We start from the raw sequence: 21,908 nt of genomic DNA on the forward strand, positions 1-21,908 counted from the left end.
CGTTCTGCCTAATTCTTCTTTTTCTGTATATGCAAATTAGTTGCTTGGGGCACGGGCTCCTCCATCTTCATATTCCCCCTCCCTGCTCGCTCAGTGGACGTTACTGTTTGGCACATGCGCTGCTCCATGGGTAAACCCGGAAGCAGCGTTCAGGCAAGCAAGGACGCTGGAATGAAACTCAGCTGAATGCCGCTTCCGGGTGTACCCAGGGAGCGGCGCATGCACTGAACAGTTACGTACACTGAGCAAGCAGGGAGGGGGATTATGAAGATGGAGGAGCCGGATGGAGCACCCACCGGTCGAAGATGATATCACAGTGCCTGGAGCAGGGTTCTTAGCTCCGCCTGTGCCCCAAGCAACTAATTTGCATATATAGAAAAAGAAGAATTACGGCGGAATGGAGCAACGGATCAAAATGCGGTAAGTATCATTTTGATCAGTATCACCCGCACTACAAGCCTATATGACAGGTTACTGCGGTTGATACTGATGACAGATTTCCTTTAATAAAACTGGAAGCAGAAGACACAGGATCATACCATAGACAATAGGTGATAATACATATTGGGCTTCTTCCGCCTTTCACAGTACAGGGATTTCTGCACATCATGCTCACAACATTCTCTCATTTCAATATTGAGCCATTTCTGACTGTTGTAAAGAGATCAATGAAAGTAATTAAGAGGGGACTAAGTAGATAATAATAATAATAAGCAGAAATGGAAGAGGTGACTACTTTTACACTTCTTAAAGGGGAAAAACTGAAAAACTATTTTTTTTCAAATCAACTGGTGCAAGAAAGTTATACAGATTTGTAAATTACTTCTATCTAAAAAATCTTAATTCTTCATGAACTTATTAGCTGCTGTATACTACAGCGGAAGTTCTTTTCTTTTCAAATTTATTTTCTGTCTGACCACAAGTGCTCTCTGCTGATACCTCTGTCCATGTCAGGAACTATCTGGAGCAGGAGCAAATCCCCATAGAAAACCTGTCCTGCTCTGGACAGTTCCTGACATGGACAGAGGTGTCAGCAGAGAGCACTGTGGTCAGACAGAAAATAAATTCGGAAAGAAAAGAACTTCCGCTGTAGTATACAGCAGCTGATAAGCACTGGAAGGATTAAGATTATTATATAGAAGTAATTTACAAATCTATTTAATTTTCTGATACCAGTTGATTAAATTTTTTTTTTACACTGGAGTACTCCTTTAATCACAAGTCAGCGCAGGGACAGTTAAACCAGTGGAATACATAGAAGAAAGGGGCCTTATAGCAAATATTAAAATATATTATGGTGTCTGATTAAAAAGGGCCTCCTATTGTGACATTAGTTCACAGAATGTAGAAATCCGCACTCTTGGTGGGGTGAAGAAAACTTGACACTTATCTGGCGCTCGCTGGATGGAGTGAAGAATGCTAACACACTCCAGGTAGTATAGAACAACGTTCTTTTATTTGATAGAGTAGTAGACAACCCGTTTCGAGGGGGTCTGCACCCCTCTTCCTCAGGTCAGGGAGGGGGACATGTACACACAGGAGTTCTTTTATACATGCCGAGATTCAAAAAAAGCCCGGGAGAGTGCACCCGGTTTGTGGGCTGGCCAGGTGATGTCACAGTGGGCGTATCGATCAGTCAGTAAACAAAGAACATGTGCGTTTTAGCATAAACATAAACATTGCATTGTGTTGGCGTACGATGTCTATGATGGCGATGTGGGGGGTCACTGTTTTGCGACAATATTGTTTTGGGGGATGTGGGAGGGTTTTTTTTTACAGAAGTTATATAAAAAAATCCTTTCTTTCTGGTAGTGTAGGTTCATGTACCTAACTTTACTATTGCTACATAGAACCTACTGGGACATAATTCAGCACCAAGAGCACTCCATGGGGCTATATAATATATGAAATCACATGATCCATCAGATGCCTTATTATGGATGCATTGTTCCTTAGCAAAGGATACTATTGTTGCTCAATCAGCGTGCCTCCAGCTGTTGCAAAACTACAACTCCCAGCATGCCCAGACAGCCGAAGGCTCTAGAGTAGTTTCAAAATGTTGCCCCGGCATGATGGGAGTTGTAGTTTTTCAACAGCTGGAGGCACACAGGTTGGAAAACACTGTTCTATACAATGCCCTTAAACTGATGTGCACATAAAATATCACAAACACATTTTTTGACTTCTAAACTGTTGTATATACAACCTTTCTTTTCTTATCTAAGGCTCTGGGTGTGTGGGCGTTTTGAATACTGTCCATTAGAAAATATCATCCCATGTTGATATACTGTATGTTATTATACATATATGCAATATCCAAATGTTGCAGTATCTTGTAATACCTTTTTTATTGGACTAACAGAATTTTGTAGAGACAAGCTTTCGGGATTCCTCCCTTTATCAAGTCAAAAGGAAACCTAAGCTCACAAGCAGAAGACACAGGTTACATCTCACAAATATGAAGGGGTTAAGACAATAGATGTGGAGAATTCACACTAAGATGGGCCATAAATTGTCCTGCTATAGGAACATAGGGGGAGATTTATCAAAGTTGTCTATTTCCCGCATCAGTATAGACCAAACTACAGAGCGTAAGTCAATTGTGGCCGGTAAATTGTGCGCTTAATTTATCAAAAGGCGCACGGCTCTTGATAACTTCTGCGCACGGACTTGGGGATCTATGGTTTAGACTGTATTTAAACCTGCTTCAGCATGGTCAGACATTTCAGCGTACTTTCAGCCGATGCGACTTTTCGCCGAAAAGTCACTATTGATAAATTCAGCACCAATGCATTTTTTCATCTAAAATAGACTAGAATGCATCATGTTCTAAAAATCCTCTAAAGCAAAAGTCGCGAAAAAGTTGCACGTATTTAGACTGCGACTTTTTGAGAGAGAATTTTAGATGGGAAAAATCCTGTGATAAATCCCCCCCCCCCCCCAGTGACTACATAGATAAGGATGAGAAAGAGGGAGGAAGCAGAGGAGAGACTGGTAATTAAGCAGGACAAAGTGAGATGCAAAAGAGAAGACACTCCAGCACAGGTTATAAGAAGTGTCTTCTGAGCTTAGATTTGCTTTAGACTTGATAAAGGGAGGAATCCCGAAAGCTTGTCTCTACGAAGTTCTGTTAGGCCAATAAAAAAGGTATTAAAGATACTGTAACATTTTTTGATTTTGCATCTGCATCACTGAACTAGTACGGCTACTCAAATTTACTATATATATATATATATATATATATATATATATATATATATATATATATATATATTGTATACTTATATTACCTGCAACCATGAGAGTGAACTCAAAGCCTTTCTTAACATACTTTCGATGGACCTGGTTGGGGAGAGTAGCAAATCCAACATATTCTCTGTCTTCCTACATGAAGGAATGATAAGATTGTGAGTAGAAAATATTCATGGGGAAACTAATATTCAGTGGCACACAATAAAAAAATACTGTATATGGTTTTACTATTATGCTCGTATTAACCAGATTGATCCATTTAAAAGCTAATTATAGAGTCAAATAGATAAGTCAGCAAAGCACAATGAGGTTGTTGTTACTATGGAAGACATTAACTATCTTGATATAAAACTGGGAATCTGGTGTTGATCCAGTGGAAGCAAAAAAAAAAATGCGGTTGAAAAAACTCCTTCTTGACTTCAAACCTGACCTCAGGTTGTGTGTGGTATTACATCTTGGCTCCATTCATTTCAATGGAACTGAGCTGCAATACCACACACAACCTGCATGCAGAGGTGGTGCTGTTTTTGGAAGAAATTAACTCTGTTCTTCTATGTCTGGATAACCCCTTTAAATTTAGTGTCAACTAAATCTACTTCAAAGTAACAGTCCTTCTCTGTCAGTAGTCACCAATGTTTTCCTATTTAATACATATTCCCAGCCTAGATTTTTCCTCCCCATGTGCATAACCTTACATTTATCAGTGGCTAACCTCATCTGACACTTTTCATCCAAAGCCTCCAAACGATCCATATCCATAGTGCACTGTCCTCAATTGTGTCAACTGCTTTGCAGAATTTGGTATCATCTGTGAAGATTGACACTTTAGGGCTCATTCACACTACGCAATCTCCTGAGACTATGGAGATATTCCGGGTGGAAATTCCATCTGAAACGGGCCCACCAAAACAAGCCAGTGCTTAGACACCTCGAAAATGCGCTGCAATGCATTTTGAGGCACAATCTAGGGTACGGAATCTTGGGTATAAAGTCTGGGGTATAAAATTTCCATGGCGGGATGTCTGCCACCAAAATTCTGTAGTGTGAATGGTGCAGCAGAATCCTTTTGAAAACAGTAGGAGGCTGCTGCACCGTATTTTCCACTCACCCTTACTGTGCAATCCCTCTACCAGGTCATTTATAAATGCAATAAAAAGAACAGGACCCAGAATTGACCCCGTGGTACCTCACTAGCAACAGTCACCCAATCACCGTACGTAGCATAATAACCAACCTTTGTTTCCTATGACTGAGACTGTTACTTACCCACTTACACACATACCCTCCCCCCCTTAGCCCAAGCATTCTCATTTTATGTACCAACCTTTTATGTGGCACAGTATCAAATGCTTTAGAAAACATCAAGATATACGACATTCAGCGATTCATCCCTGTTCAGTTTTAAAGGGGTACTCCATTAGAAAACTTTTTTTTTTAATCAACTGGTGCCAGAAAGTTAAACAGATTTGTAAATTACTTCTATTAAAAAAAATCTTAATCCTTCCAGTACTTATTAGCTGCTGAATACTACAGAGGAAATTATTTTCTTTTTGGAACACAGTGCTCTCTGCTGACATCACGAGCACAGTGCTCTCTGCTGACATCTCTGTCCATTTTAAGAACTGTCCAGAGTAGGAGAAAATCCCCATAGCAAACATATGCTGTTCTGGACAGTTCCTAAAATGGACAGAGATGTCAGCAGAGAGCACTATGCTCATGATGTCAGCAGAAAGCATTGTGTTCCAAAAAGAAAATAATTTTCTCTGTAGTATTCAGCAGCTTAAGATTTTTTAATAGAAGTAATTTACAAATCTGTTTAACTTTCTGGCACCAGTTGATAAAAAAAAAGTTTTCCACCGGAGTACCCCTTTAAGCTCATCTCCTTATAAGGGCTGATTAGTATGGTGTCCATTTTAGGACATCGTTAGACAAAACTCCGTCCTCTGTCAGGTGATACAGCGTCCTGCCTCCTCCCCAGGGGCCAATCTCCGTCAGGCGTCAGCCGCAACGCCCTCCTTTGTCATCCTAAAGTCTCTCATCCGAAACTCCGTCATCGCTCAGACGAAAAACTTTCCTGCCATGTAGCAGAGGGGAGTCAGTGTCGGCTCTCTGCTATACGGGTTCTGCTGTACACGCTATTCAATGTCGGCTCTGCTATACAGACTCTGTAGCACATGTAGTGTCTGTAGTACACGTGCAAGTTTCACAGTTACGACTCTGCTAAACAATGCTGTGCAGCGTCGGCTCTGCTATGCTGCAGGAAGTTGCGTCTGAGGGAGAATCGTCTGAAGCATGACGGTGTTTTGGACGACGGAGTTTCGGATGAGGGAGGATAGAGTTGTGGCTGAAGGAGGACTGCAATTGGTGTGAGGGAGGAGGCGAGATGCCGTTTCACATGATGGAGGACGGAGTTGCGGCTGACGACTGACGATGTCCTAAAATGGACACCGTAGATTAGGCTTGTTTGATAGGACCGATCTCTCAAAACATTTACCCTGTGGACAGATTAGAAAAGTGTTGATCATGGGGGCCTGACCATTTGGACCCCCCAACCACCTACCCGTGATCAGACACTTATCCCCTATCCTGTGGGTAGGGTAAAAGCTTTGTCATACACTCCTGCTCTTGCGTTAAACTTCTGGAGATGCAGAGTGACGGCACACTCAGTCAATCACTGGCTGAGAGGGGACCCCCTCTTGGCCGGTTATTGGCTGAGTGGGCCATCACACAAGCTTGTCTCTGAAGGTGGGGCCAAAGTGCACAGGAGATTGTGTGTGTGTGTGTGTCCCCTATCCTGTGGACAGGGGATAGGTTGTGTTCCTTGGAGTACCTCTTTAAGGGTTCTATAGTGACAATGGGGGAGATTTATCAAAACCTGTGTAGAGGAAAAGTAGCCCAGTTGCCCATAGCAACCAATCAGATCACTTCTTTCATTTTGTAGAGGCCTTGTTAAAAATTAAAGAAGCGATCTGATTGGTTGCTATGGGCAACTGGGCAACTTTTCCTCTGGACAGGTTTTGATAAATCTTCCCCAATGTCTGTTCACCAGGAATGGCGCATAGCAAATGTGGTGCCAGTATTTAAAAAGGGGTAAAAAAGTTACCCTAGGTACTACATGCCTCTTAGCTTAGCCTCCATATATGTAAATTGTTGAGTATTTTCGAAACCCTGCTATATTGGAGGTCTCAATGAAAATGAATGTATAACTTAATATCAACATAGGTTTATGAGGGATCTGTCCTGTCAAACTAACCTGATCAGGAGGCAAGCGAAAGACTTAGGTGAATTGCTGGATGTTGTATATCTTGACTTTTCTAAAGCATTTGAAAGGGTTGGTACATAAAATGAGAATGCTTGAGCTGAAAGGAAAATGTTTGTAAGTGGTTAAGTAACAGTAGAGTAAAGGTACATACTCTAAATGGGTGAATGTGCGAAGTGGTTAACACAATAGAGGACAGTCACAAATGGATCTGGAAAGAAGGCTTGGGCTGAGAAGTGGTAGAGAGGTTCAACACTGATAAATGGAAGGTAATCCAGATTAGGAATATGGGAAAACTAAATGGGAAAACACTGGGGACAACTGACATGGAAAAGGACTTAGGAGTCCTTTACCTGTAGCGACCAGTGTCGCTACAGTAAATTTACCTGTGGCGACCAGTGTCAGACAGCTGCTCCCAAGGCAAATAAAATTATGGGGGGGGGGGGGGGGGGCTTCAAAAGGGGCAAGGACAAGGACAAGAAAATAATTCTACCCGACAGTTCCTTACTGTAAGAGCAGTTAGACTATGGAACTCTCTGCCAAAGGGGCTGGTCATGGTTGACTCAGTAAAAAAGTTATGATATTACAGGTTATGGTCATTAAGGAGATTAAGCAATGTTTACCAGCATACTGGTTTTAAAAAGTTGCAAGGTTTTGCACAACAGTCACAATACAAAACACAGAAAAGACACATTTTTGTAGGCAACACATGCTGCAAGGATCTTGGGTGTTTGACCCATTAGTCTGATGTTGATGGCCTATCCTTATCCTAAGAACAGGCCATATGAATTGAAGTTCTAGAAAACTTCTTTTGTTTAAGATAATCCAATACAAGATTGTTTGTACCTCATTGGAATCATAGGGGTCCAGTTTTCCCCAAGGGCTTTTAGGTCTAGATGGACTTGGAGGTGGCACCAATGGTGGACATCCCCAACCTGGAGGCAAGACAGGAAGGGTCTGGCTTGTATCTTCTCCCTCATCACTGTTCTCCTTAATATGCCTGACAGAAAATAGCTCAGGCTCTAGATGGGACTGCATGGCATCATTGCATAAGTGCTCTACGTGCTGATCCCTGTAATATTTCTGCTGAGCTATATTGTGCTTCTCAGTTTCTTGCTCCCACCAAAATTTTTCTCCTGAATGTTCTGTGGGTAGGTTCCCTTCTATCTGATTGCGATGTGTTGCTTGCAATCTTATTTCTTGTTGGCGATCTTTCCGTTGCCTCTCCTCTCCTTCTTGTTGTTCTCTTCGAAGAGTTTCTTCCTGATATTGTCTATGGAGTCTTTCCTCCTCTTCACGTTGCTGCTCCCTGCGGAGCTTTTCCTCCCCTTCACACGGCTCTCTACGGAGCTTTTCTTCCTGATGCTCTCTACGGAGCCTCTCTTCTTCTTCTTGATGTTCCTTAACAAGACTCTCTTCTTGTGGATCTCTAAACAGCTGCTCTTCCTCCAGATGTTGTCTGAGATGCTGGCCTTTAACCTGAGCTTTACTAATATGGAGTCTTTCCTCCTCCCTGCAGGAATTTTCCTCCTCTCTGTGGGTATAGAATTGATCTTGCTGCTCTTGTGCTTTCTTGTTACTTTCTCTAGGAATTGTATGGTTTATCTCTTTTAGCTCTTCTTCTTCTGAGTCATTACGCAAAAAATTCTTGATCTGGTGAAAAACAGTAAATAGGCAACATTAAATTCTATCACTATAGGTTTCCATATTTTATCAATAAGTTTACACCTGGTGGTGCCCTGACACAAATGTAACATAAAAATCAAGGGACAGAATTTGTTTAAATTCAAATTATTCTTATATTTAAATTTTTGTGTAATATAACATAAGAAATGAAATATTTGAATTTCAGACATATGGCAAGACAACACATTTAACTGAGTTAGCCTAGGTGTGGAATTGTAGTCTGCATATGGGATCAGTGGCAAACATCCTAGTGCCACTCCTTAAATCCAGCTAGTTATGCAGACTTCAAACATTGGAGATTGTGCAAATGTATTTCCAGGTAAATACACAGAAATTATAAAATCATGTAAAATGCTTTCAAGTTTATTTATGCTTATGCACCCATATATGCTATACAGAGGTAAACCCACCTGCCTCCCAATTCCCCAAATGTTCATACTTAAAAAAGGAATCTGTCACATTTATAACACAGTACTACTATGGTGTCCCAGAGTGGGGTCACCTGTTGCTACTCTGAACTCCGTTCAGGTGGCTGTAGTCACAAAGGTTACTGCCCAAAAGTCTATTTTTCCTGTGAAAGCTTTTGTAATTGGTCACATGTCAACCCCTTAGCCAATAAGGGTTAAAGGAGTACTCCAGGATAAGAAAACGTATCCCCTATCCTAAGGATAGGGGATACGTTTCAGATCGCAGGGGGTCAGACCGTCAGCGGCCAGGGGGTGTGTCCGACCACCGCATGACGCGGCAGCCGACACGCCCCCTCAATACATCTCTATGGGAGAGCCGGAGTGCTGCAATCAGCAGCCTCAGCCTCTGCCATAGAAATGTATTGAGGGGGCGTGTCGGCCGCCGCATCATGCGGTGGTTGAAATGCGCTATTTCGGCAAAGAGCCGAGGGCCCCGTACAGGAGATCACAGGGGGCCCCAGCGGTTGGACCCCCCGCAATCTGAAACTCATTCCCTATCCTTAGGATAGGGGATAAGTTTTCTTATCCTGGAGTACTCCTTTAAGGTCTATCCTGTCTCTACCCTAATCCCAGGGATAGGGGGAGGATCCTAAAAGAACATGTTAAAGGGGTACTCCGGTACCACAGCTTTATGGTTATCTAGCGTGTATGTAACGAGTTGAGCACTTTTGTGATTCACATGTTATACATCTGTCCACAGCATGTCTGTTTTTTACTGACCTCTTTTCTGTGACGGAAGTTCAGTAGTTTTTCTGGTTGCTTTTGATTGTCGTCCACACTCACGGCCATGTTTGTCCACTGTTGTGGACAAGACGTCCGTGCTGCAGGCGTTGCTGTTTTTCTTCTCCTGAAATAGTTTTGCCCCTTTTACACCCCCCCGTAATGAATATTCATTAAATTGGTGTTGTTCCGTAATTGGTTGGGAATTCCGTTCTCTCCCTTCCTTTTTCGCACAGTACAAGATGACAGCGGGAGGGTGGATGTCTCCTCCCTCTGTCAGCCAGCCCTGCACCCGCGGCTCACAGTGTATTGAATACCCTGTATCAGCGCTGTTGCTGACATGTAACCCTTTCCCCGCCATGAGGACCCTGCGCCTGTGGGGGGGATTCGGCTATCATGATTCCACCCCCACGGGCACATGGTCCCCATGGCGGGGAAATAAGTAACATGTCAGCCACATCGCGAGGGCGCGCTGTCCGCTTCTTACCCCACAGTCCCCACATCAGGCAATGAATGAATTGTCAGCCGCAATACGCTGTCCCTATATCGGGGAACTAACCATATGTGACCCGCGGGCGCTGCTCTGCTCCCCCCCCAAAAGCGATGTCCCCGCATCGGGGAAAGGGTTAACTGTGAGCCGCAGCACTGCACATTCTCCCCACCTCGGGGAATGAATGATTTGTGAGCCGCTGAGGCAGGGCTTCTGTTCCCCGAACAGAAGCTGTCACCTCCCCCTGCAAGCACTGAAAGCCTGTAAGCCGTGGGCACTGCAGAGCTTCTTCTCTGCAGCGCCCGCGGCTCACACTGGCTTTCTGCTCACAAATCATTAATTCCCTGACATGGGGAGAATGTGCAGCGCTGCGGCTCACAGTTAACTCTTTCCCTGATGGGGAACATCGTTTTTTGGGGGACAAGCAGAGCAGCGCCCGCGGGTCACATATGGTTAGTTCCCCAATGTGGGGACAGCGCGCTGCAGATGACAATTCAATCCCTGATGTGGGGACTGTGGGGTGAGAAGCTGACAATGCGCCCGTGGGGCTAATCATGATAGCGCTGCGGCTGACATGTTACTAATTTCCCTGCCATGAAATCCCTGCACCTGCGGGGGGAATTATGATAGCCGATTCCCCCGTGGGCGCATGGTCCCCATGGCGGGGAAGGGGTTACATGTCAGCTGCAGCACTGATACAGGGTATTCAGTACACTGTGAGACAAAGTATAGTAATGAGCAGGGTGGTGAAAAGGGAGTGCTAAAGGGGGGGGGGGGAGGCCAGCAACAAACAGGGCTGGGTTGCAACGCAAAACAAGTTGGTCAAGGCACTGAAAGAGGACACAGGCTACGAGGCATGCTGGGAGATGTAGTTTCTAAACCAAAGGCAAAACGTAAATAGATGCTACACTACATGGACACACATGTGCAAAGAAAGGAAAAGAAAGACAAACAAAGAGCAAGCACGAGACTAGAGATAACAAGAAAACTGCAAGGGTAAGTAGAAACTGAAAAAAACACATTGGCCACCAGAGTACCCCATTAAATCTAGTCTTGGCCTAGCCATAGAGGTAAAAACACCTGCTCTCTTACCTTCAGAGGGAGGAAGTTTGCCTAAAATTCCAGCACTGTTCCAGTATGCTTTATCCTGCCTAGTGTATCCAGCTACAGAACTACTAGAGCTACTAAAAGAGGTAGCTGTTACGCCTAGCGCTCCGGGTCCCCGCTCCTCCCCGGAGCGCTCACGGCGTCTTTCTCCCTGCAGCTTCCCGGTCAGTCCCGCTGACCGGGAGCGCTGCTCTGCCATGGCCGTTGGGGATGCGATTCGCACAGCGGGACGCGCCCGCTCGCGAATCGCATCCCAGGTCACTTACCCGTTCCCGTCTCCTGCGGTCATGTGCTGGCGCGCGCGGCTCCGCTCTCTAGGGCGCGCGCGCGCCAGCTCCCTGAGACTTAAAGGGCCAGTGCACCAATGATTGGTGCCTGGCCCAATTAGCTTAATTGGTTCCCATCTGTTCCCTGGCTATATCTAGTCTCCTCCCTTGCACTCCCTGGCCGGATCTTGTTGCCCTTGTGCCTAGTGAAAGCGTTTTGTGTGTTTAAAAGCCTGTGTACCAGAACTTCTGCTATCTCCCCTGACTACGAACCTTGCCGCCTGCCCCCGACCTTCTGCTACGTCCGACTTTGCTTCTGCCTTCTCCCTTGTACCGCGCCCATCTTCAGCAGCCAGAGAGGTGAGCCGTTGCTAGTGGATACGACCTGGTCACTACCGCCGCAGCAAGACCATCCCGCTTTGCGGCGGGCTCTGGTGAATACCAGTAGTGGCTTAGAACCGGTCCACTAGCACGGTCCACGCCAATCCCTCTCTGGCACAGAGGATCCACTACCTGCCAGCCGGCATCGTGACAGTAGATCCGGCCATGGATCCCGCTGAAGTTCCTCTGCCAGCTGCCGCCGACCTCCCTACATTGGTCGCCCGACAAGAGCACCAGCTGTCGTACTTGACCACCATGCTACAGCAGCTCCAGTCACAGCAACAGCAGCAACAGTCACAGCTACAGCAAGTTCAGTCTCAGCTACAGCAGCAACAACCATCTCCTCCGCCAGCTCCTGCACCCCTTCCGCAGCGAGTGGCCACTCCTAGCCTCCGCCTGTCTTTGCCGGACAAATTTAATGGGGACTCTAAGTTTTGCCGTGGCTTCCTTTCGCAATGTTCTCTGCACTTGGAGATGATGTCGGACCAGTTTCCTACTGAAAGGTCTAAGGTGGCTTTCGTAGTCAGCCTTCTGTCTGGAAAAGCCCTGTCATGGGCCACACCGCTCTGGGACCGCAATGACCCCGTCACTGCCTCTGTACACTCCTTCTTCTCGGAAATTCGAAGTGTCTTTGAGGAACCTGCCCGAGCCTCTTCTGCTGAGACTGCCCTGCTGAACCTGGTCCAGGGTAATTCCTCCGTTGGCGAGTACGCCATACAATTCCGTACTCTTGCTTCTGAACTATCCTGGAATAATGAGGCTCTCTGCGCGACCTTTAAAAAAGGCCTATCCAGCAACATTAAAGATGTTCTGGCCGCACGAGAGACTCCTGCTAGCCTGCATGAACTCATTCATCTAGCCACTCGCATTGACATGCGTTTTTCTGAGAGGCATCAAGAGCTCCGCCAGGAAAAAGACTTAGATCTCTGGACACCTCTCCCACAGTCTCCACTGCAATCTGCGCCTAGGCCTCCCGCCGAGGAGGCCATGCAAGTGGATCGGTCTCGCCTGACCCTGGAAGAGAGGAATCGCCGTAAGGAGGAGAATCTTTGTCTGTACTGTGCCAGTACTGAACATTTTTTGGTGGATTGCCCAATCCGTCCTCCACGCCTGGGAAACGCACGCTCGCACCCAGCTCACGTGGGTGTGGCGTCTCTGGATGCTAAGTCGGCTTCTCCACGTCTCACGGTGCCTGTTCGGATTTCTACTTCAGCCAGCTCTCCCCTCTCAGCCGTGGCCTGCCTGGACTCTGGAGCTTCTGGGAATTTTATTCGGGAGTCCTTAGTGAATAAATTCCGCATTCCGGTGACCCGTCTTGTCAAGCCACTCCACATTTCCGCGGTCAACGGAGCCAGGTTGGATTGCACCGTGCGTTACCGCACGGAGCCCCTCCTAATGTGCATCGGACCTCATCACGAGGAAATTAAATTTTTTGTCCTTCCTAATTGCACTTCCGAAATTCTCCTTGGACTACCCTGGCTTCAACACCATTCCCCAACCCTGGATTGGTCCACTGGGGAGATCAAGAGTTGGGGTCCCTCTTGTTCCAAGGACTGCCTTCAACCGGTTCCCAGTAATCCCTGCCGTGACCCTGTGGTTCCTCCTGTATCCGCTCCCCCTAAGGTCATTAAGGACTCTGCCTGCCTCAGGAAATGCCTCTCCCCCCCTCCCAGTCCCATCAGGCAAACCTCTGTGTCCCCTCATGGCCCTCGTCCTGGTGTCACACTGCCCCGTGCCAGGTCTCGCCCTCTGCCCTCCCTCCCCATTCCTACTCCTGCTGTACTGCCTGCCATTGAGGAAACCATCCATTCCTTCCCGGTGTCCTCATCCCAGGGGAGGCAGTCACCGGACAAAAAAAAGGGGAGACCTAAGGGGGGGGGGTACTGTTACGCCTAGCGCTCCGGGTCCCCGCTCCTCCCCGGAGCGCTCACGGCGTCTTTCTCCCTGCAGCTTCCCGGTCAGTCCCGCTGACCGGGAGCGCTGCTCTGCCATGGCCGTTGGGGATGCGATTCGCACAGCGGGACGCGCCCGCTCGCGAATCGCATCCCAGGTCACTTACCCGTTCCCGTCTCCTGCGGTCATGTGCTGGCGCGCGCGGCTCCGCTCTCTAGGGCGCGCGCGCGCCAGCTCCCTGAGACTTAAAGGGCCAGTGCACCAATGATTGGTGCCTGGCCCAATTAGCTTAATTGGTTCCCATCTGTTCCCTGGCTATATCTAGTCTCCTCCCTTGCACTCCCTGGCCGGATCTTGTTGCCCTTGTGCCTAGTGAAAGCGTTTTGTGTGTTTAAAAGCCTGTGTACCAGAACTTCTGCTATCTCCCCTGACTACGAACCTTGCCGCCTGCCCCCGACCTTCTGCTACGTCCGACTTTGCTTCTGCCTTCTCCCTTGTACCGCGCCCATCTTCAGCAGCCAGAGAGGTGAGCCGTTGCTAGTGGATACGACCTGGTCACTACCGCCGCAGCAAGACCATCCCGCTTTGCGGCGGGCTCTGGTGAATACCAGTAGTGGCTTAGAACCGGTCCACTAGCACGGTCCACGCCAATCCCTCTCTGGCACAGAGGATCCACTACCTGCCAGCCGGCATCGTGACAGTAGCATTCAGGAAAAATGCCTATTCCTAAGGACCTGATTGCAAAGGAAAACTAGGTACGCTATTCCTATGGACCTGGCCTAGTCAGTGACAGACTACCGTCTGGGGATTTCCTTTCTAGATGCGGTCAAAGAAATTTGTATCTCAGATAACCTGAGGAAATGTAATTCAAGGAAGCAATTCTTACACACTTCACCATCAATGACTACAGTGAAGACCCCTGATAGTTTGCTCTGATAAAAAGGATCTGCATCTACTGCAGAGTGTGATGTGGCAAAATGTGTTACTTAAAGCTATAAGGCCACAATGTAAAATCTGTAACTATAATTTATTGTACAGTTCCTCACATTTCAGGCAGAAAAACTCTGCATGCACCCACTGTAGTCTTGCACCTGCTGGGGTACTCCAGCCCTAAGACATCTTATCCCCTGTCCAAAGGATAGGGGATAAGATGCCTGATCGCGGGTTCCTGCCGCTTGGGACCCCCGCAATCTTTCATTCTTGCTATCATCAGCCTCCTGAGCGAACATCGCTCCGGGTCTGGTGAATCACAATCACGGGGCTGGAGTATCATGACATCACGGCTCTGCCCCCCGTGTGACGTAATGCTCTGCCCCCTCAATGCAAGCCTATGGGATTGGGAGTGGTGCTGTCACAAACCCTCCCATAGGCTTGCATTGAGGGGGTGGAGCCTGACATCACACGGGGGCGGAGCCGTGACGTCACAATACTCTGGCCCCGTGATCGTGATTCCTCAGACCCGGAGTGATGTTCGCTACGGAGGCTGATGATAGAGGGGTGCTGCATGAAAGATTGTGGGGGTCCCCAGCGGCAGGACCCCCCGTGATCAGGCATCTTATCCCCTATTCAAAAGATGTCTTAGGGCCAGAGTATCAATTTAAAGTGGGAAGTTAGAGGCCTCCGATGAATTCAATGGGGCTCTCCAGATGATGTGCTGTGCATTTTGGTTCAATAATAATAATAATAATTAGATATATCAATTATATATGCTATTTTTGTACCACTACACCCATTTCTACATATGTTTTCTTTCATCTTACTAACTATATATTTACTCTGATTTTACTTAATCTATATCCTCTAGTTTAAATTTTTTTCAATCAATTTTCAAGTTCTATGCACACAATACTACAAGTTTAAAGAATTATTAAATAAAGTTTAATTCCATTCTATTGCCTCTGCATTGAGTTATAAACACTCAAAATATTATGCAAAATAAGTGATAATGTTTTCCTGGACTGCAAAACCCAGCAGAGTTCAGCTAATGCCACAAGGCCCACTAGTAAACACCCACAAACTAAAGAGCAGGCAATATTTAAATAGGCACTGACAGATTCTAAAACTTAAATGTGGTACATCTTGGCAAAACATTTACCTTTCTAATCTACTTCATAATTTTTTAAATCTCCTTATTATAGAAATGATGGCTAATAAAATAGACCACTAGGGGTCTCCACTCCATCCAAAACATAATCCTGTCTGGCTGCAGCATCATCTTTGTACCAGCTGAAGCACAGGCATGGACAAAGTCCAGTAAGTGAGGGTGGGATTAGCACTCCTCTGTGCTCACTCCTGTCCTATCAAACTGCAGGTTGAAAACAGAGGGGAAGGGGTTACATAGCAGCCTGCAGTGATTGGATGAAGAGACCCAGTCATTCAGAGCAGACTGAAGGAGGAAGTTGAGTCATGTAGAGTGAGGACAAGAGACGGACAGTGAGCAACGGAAATAAATTATTTGTGAGAGAAATATAGGTTCTAGACACATAAAAATGTGATGCACATGACCAGGATTAGGTACTGAGTAACATATAGCATTTTTTGTGGGATATAACAAACTTTTTATTAATATATATATATATATATATGTATATATATATATATATATATATATATATATATATATGTATACATACACACACACAACAAAGCACGGAGACAGCACACCAGAGCAGAAAGCATTAGGTGGGTGCAGGCCAAGATGAACAGTCCCAGTCGCAGACTGTATAGTAGATATACAAAGTCGGTTTTAGGCAGCACACCAATCCAGGTTCAAGCAAAGTCAACAATCAAATAATCATCAAATACAATTAGTGCAAACTCCATGAAAATGTATAAATACACAGTGATCAAAATCATCATATTAATATATAGTATTCATAATAAAGTGCATAATCCAATTCAATAGGTAAAAAGTACATAAGTGCACAAACACCATGAAAATTACATCATGGAGTTAATAGATGTGCAGGTGTATTAGTTAAAAACATCATTGAGGGGGTGGGTTGTTTATGACTCACCAAGATATAACTGACATATGTGTATAGCGCATACCGCATAAGAGCGGTCTCCATTGTAGCTTCCGGACGCCAAAATCACGTGACCGCTGCGCGTCCAGCGTCTGTGTCACGTGATCGGCGTGTTTACCTAATGCAATCATGTGATCGATGTACACCCAAGATCCGCGCATGCGCAATAGAGTCGCGGGTCCCAGTAACAATACCGAGACACGCGCCTGCGCAGTGTTAGTGCGGGTTCTCGGCTGCACTTTATTGTGAATTTGATGATTATTTGATTGTTGACCTGATATATACCCACTTTGGTATCCATTGTGTTATGCTTGAGAAAGGCAGTGTGATACTGCTGAAACGTTGTATCTGGATATGGGAAAATAAAACTGCACTTTGCTTGAACCTGGATTGGTGTGCTGCCTAAAACCGACTTTGGATATATATATATATATATATATATATATATATATATAATGTATATTTATTACAAATTTCACATACAAAATACCATAGACAAAAATAATATTATCACACATAAATACACTACCCCCTCCCCATCCCCTGTCAGAAGGAGAAGAAAGAATTTTTTTTTTTTTTAAATACCGCTTTTATCCTTTTACTCTTCCCATTCAGCCCAGATTGTTCTATATCTGATTAGACCTCTTCTGGAGTTGCCAATTCACCATTTCTCATATTTTCTAATTTTAAGGACCAACCTACTCCACTCTGTTATATTTGGACCCATACTCCCAAACAAGTGATCTCAGGATCACTACCTTGGCCAACATAAGGATACGTTTAACTAAATCTCGACTTTTCCCAATATTACGCAAATTCCCTAAAATAACCTCTGTACCCAATCATTTTCTCTTCAGATTTAATTTATTCACGATAATCTGAAATACCTTAACCCAAAATTCGATCACAATTGGGCTTGTCCATAGTAAATGGATTAAATCTGCATCAGATGTACCACACTTAGGGCAATCTGTCTTCCTCCAACAGCCTATCGTTTTTTAAAATGTACCGGTGAGTAGTACAAATGGAGGATTATTCTTAATTGCATAATTTGGTGTCTTTTATTAATAGAACACTTTTTAACATTCTTCAGAATGTCATCCCATGCTTCCCTTGAGATTGGGCCCAGTATGGTCTCCCATCTCCTCTTTTTATTCTCCTGAAACCTGACCGGTACAGTTTTTAGGAGTAACCTATATGCATAATTTAACTTTCTACCCCCCTCTAAATTCATATAATCTATCACTCCATGTGTATATATTCCACATTTTTCTTTCTTTTCAGTGCATCTATATGCTTCACACAACTGCATATACCAAAATTTGTGCTAGTTTTTGAAACCAAGCTGACTCTGTAGTGTATAAAAAAAATTTTATCTCTCCATTTTGGAAAATCTGTGTCACATATTTAATCCCCTTACCTTTCCAAAAATCACTCCCCAATCCTTTCTTAAATTTTTCCAATTCTATATTATCCAAATCACAGTGTTTCTTATACTACCTTTAATTTTGCATCTCTTTTTAACTTCCTGCCACGTCCTCCTCAATAACCCTATTAATGAAATGTGACCCAATTCTTTCTTCACTGGAAGCCCCCTTCCACAAATTCAAAAAAAATTCTCATAATAACCTCTATACTCCTTAAATAGCTCCACCAAAGGTATTTCACTCCACCCTTGTCTAATATTCTGAAGGTTTCTAGCTAGAAAGTACAACATAAAATCTGGTAACCCCCCTCCCCCTTCTCCTTCCAACTGTACCCACCTTAAATATTTCATTTGTACCCTACCTCTCCCCAAATAACACTGCCCATCAGGGCCTCCAAACCCCGGAACCATTTCCCAGGGATCCAACATGGAGCTGCCCCCAAAACATATAAAACCATTTTAATAAGACCCATCCTATGTGCCATTGAGAGAGGAAGTTTCACCCAGGCATCCACTTTTTTCCTTAACTTACTCACAAGCCTTGTAAGATTGCACTGTATGAAGGACTCTATTGAGTGTGATAGTTTAATTCCTAAATAATCCAAATTCTTCCCTTCTGACAAAATCTTCACCCCTAATTCATCCCTGACATTACCCGGGACCAGTGGCATTAAAGACGATTTACTCCAATTAATTTTGAGGCCGGAGACCTTCCCATGTTCCTCCACCAGTTTAATTGCTTCTGGTACTCCCACATATGCATTATCTAGGAACAAAAGTATATCGTCTGCATACATAAGAATTTTTTCTTCCGGTCCTTTGATCCCAAATCCCCTGAGGCGTCCCGCTTTCTTAAATTTTTCCGCCAAAGGTTAAAAAAATAATGCAAATAACATGGGCGAAAGCGGGCAGCCTTGTCTTGTTCCTCCTCCAATCACCAGTTGTGGTGATAGGGACCCGTTAACTGCCACCCTAGCCCTGGGATTATTATATAATAATTTAATCCACTCTACAAACTCCCCCTCTATACCAAACTTTTTAATAGCACTCCAAAGGAACCTCCACTCCACCCTGTCAAATGCCTTCATTGCGTCGAGTGACAGGGCGGAGTGGAAGGGACCCGAGCCCAACTGAATATTAACCAGTGATCGTAACAAGTTATTGTGAATTGAGCGCCCCAGGACAAATCCCGTTTGTTCAACTCCTATTATGCCAGGAAGAAGCGGGGATAATCTTCTAGCCAAAAGTTTTGCAAAAATCTTGGAATCTGAATTTATCAAGGAAATAGGGCGGTACGATTCAATTTTTGTACTATCCTTCTCTTTTTTTTAGGAATTAACACTATTTTCAAGCATGGAGGGAGGCAATTCCCCTCTTTTCCAAGCTTCCTTCAATACCATACAGAGAATAAGGAATAGCGCCTCCCCATAGTCTCTATATATTGCATAAGGGAGGCTGTCCAACCCTGGGGCTGATGTAACTGAACAGCACTGCAGAGCTTCCCCTAATTCCTGCACTGTAAATTCTTTATTAAGACTTTCCAAGTCTTCCCTCTTAACCTTTGGTAGTTCAACATCTTTAAGATAGTCATCTATCTCCCCCTCCCCTGCCAGTTCTAATCTCCCCTGTACTAAATGTTGATAATATAATTTGGCAATCTTCTGTAACTCCTCCCTTGATGTTTGCATAACTCCATTACTATCTTGTAAAGCTAGGATTTCACTGCTTTCCCTTTGAGCTCTAACCAGATTTGCTAATAATTTCCCTGGGCAAGCTCCTTCTACAAAATCTTTCTGACCTGAAAAAAAAAAAATCTTGTGTTGGGCTTTTTCTAAATAGTGCTAATAGTACCTTGTGCTAATTCTAACACCTAAAAAAAAAAAAAATTTCCGAGCACCCTTCTTCATATCTTTCCTCTGCAGATTTGACCTTCTCTTTCAGATCATGTTCCATCTTTTAAAATTCCCTGTTTTTCCTTTGTATTTTCCTATACAAAATCCCCCAAAGTACTGCCTTAATAGTATCCCACACCATTGGATAGGGGCCGAGTTCCTATTAAGTTCCCAACATTTCCATATCTTTTTCACAATTTCTTCCTTCCCGCCAATCAGATTGAGCCAATGTGAATTCAAACAAAAAACCCTCTCCCTCTCTTTTCGCATGGCCCCAAGTCTCAATTCCATTACTACTGGAGAATGATCTGAGATAGTCCTTCCTTCATATCCATCACCTTGAATAAACCTTATATTTTAATTGTTCATTTATTTGCTGGTTAATTATAATGCAAATCTGCAGTGGTTTCTATATTTGTCATTTAGCTTTGATCCTGGACAAAATAAACAGATACACATCTATACTACCTGCATTAATAGTGATCTATACATTCAGGAAGAAAGCAATCAATATAAATCAATGGCAATTACACTAGACATGATCTGCACATTTTAATGTCAATGAGCTTTTCTGCTTTACATACAAATGGTACATTAATGGGGTTTATGCACAGACAGCTATATGCAAACTACAAAGCGTGCACTACACATGTACCAGTACACTACAGTAGTGCTGACCTCAAAAAATGCCAGCGTAAATGCACAAATATGCAAAATAACTAAGCAATGGATTTTTTTCCAGGGAGTCACTCAACCTTTTTAACCATCAACCAGAAATGATAGAAATGTGTTTACAATGACACAACATGATGTTATAGAACAGTTCTGTTAATTAAATATTACATCCATCATAGAATCTTCCATTACCAGTAATTACAGTTTTCAAGATGCCATTCTGTAGTCAATATTTAGAGATATTCAATGGAAAATTTCCACCCAGGTCTTGTCTAGCATATTTACGTGACTTTATCATAAAGCACTTACCATAACACCTCAGTAATGTTGAGATCTGACAAAGACAGCCCATCAAAGACAATTCTCGTAAAGCTTACTAGATTACTCTTTACCAGTCATCTACTATTCAGTGTCTGTAATTGTTCTTAGTTACATTGAATACTAGCATCCTGAGTACTTAGTACGGAGTACTTTAGTGACAGATGACACTGGTTCCTAGCGTGTACTATGTAATGAAGGTCTTTCAGTTCAATATCCTGTCCTGTGCTGTCCAATGTTGTAAGTCAGTACTCCTGGAATGCTAAAATAACACAGTGGGCTCATAGTAATGAGTCCGTTGTATTTATGAGCAGAACCATTCCTCTAACTCTCCCTACCCCTTTCGGCAGTGACTAAGGGCTCAATGACTAAGGGTGATAATCGTCCAAATAGGCTGATATTGCCCTGTGTAATAGAGCCAGTGATCAGATGACAAATGAACTAACAATTAGGTTGTTTGTGACCTGTCAGAAAATCATCAGCCGATGGATGCACATCTTTCCATATAATGTGTGGCTGAAGGGTGATTGCAGCAAAAAGCCACACAAGCAATCTAGCGATTGTTTATGCAGCCCTGTGAATAGGCTCTGTAAAGGGTAAGCCACAGCCATACAGCTCTGGTGCCTGCTTATCCCTCTCAGAATCCCTCCCAAGGATTGGGCATGTTAGATTTTTGTCGCCCAACCCTACTCTCCACTAACATCATCTGTGGGTGAATCGTCAGTGGGGCCACCATACACCTTAGTCACCTGACCTCTCAATTTAGTTTAATTCACTTTGGTAAGTGGGTCGGGATTGGTGTTGCCATTGAAGGGGAGAGAAATATTGACAGAGAAGAAAGTATGCTGCAAAGATATCTATGTGGTATGTCCCACTAGGCAAGGAGTTGGACAAGGGGATTTTACAATCTTCACCTTAAATGACCATGATAACTTATGGACTTTGCAGAGAAGCCTTAGGTTTCCAACAACAACCGCTGGCAGGTTGCAGACCAAAACGTACCAAGATCAATAAAAATATCCTATAAACATAGGTCAGGACTGGTAGAGT

General features: G+C 44.3%; 1 protein-coding gene across 3 annotated transcripts in view; it reads right to left on the reverse strand.

Moving 5' to 3' along the window:
* The window catches only part of LOC130356680 (septin-4-like), a 138,117-nt gene that overhangs the window by 30,149 nt on the left and 86,060 nt on the right, over positions 1–21,908 (reverse strand). For 2 of the 3 annotated variants that reach the window (XM_056558529.1, XM_056558530.1), the window contains exons 2-3: positions 7,358–8,164; positions 3,291–3,384 (exon numbers count right to left, since the gene is read on the reverse strand). In XM_056558529.1, the coding sequence (XP_056414504.1) occupies positions 3,291–3,384; positions 7,358–8,164 (901 nt within the window). Of the gene's footprint in view, positions 1–3,290; positions 3,385–7,357; positions 8,165–9,384; positions 9,512–21,908 lie in introns of all 3 variants that reach the window. The other variant, XM_056558528.1, reaches the window with a different exon arrangement.

The sequence above is a fragment of the Hyla sarda genome, chromosome 2 (assembly GCF_029499605.1).
Source record: "Hyla sarda isolate aHylSar1 chromosome 2, aHylSar1.hap1, whole genome shotgun sequence".
Lineage (NCBI taxonomy): Eukaryota > Metazoa > Chordata > Amphibia > Anura > Hylidae > Hyla > Hyla sarda.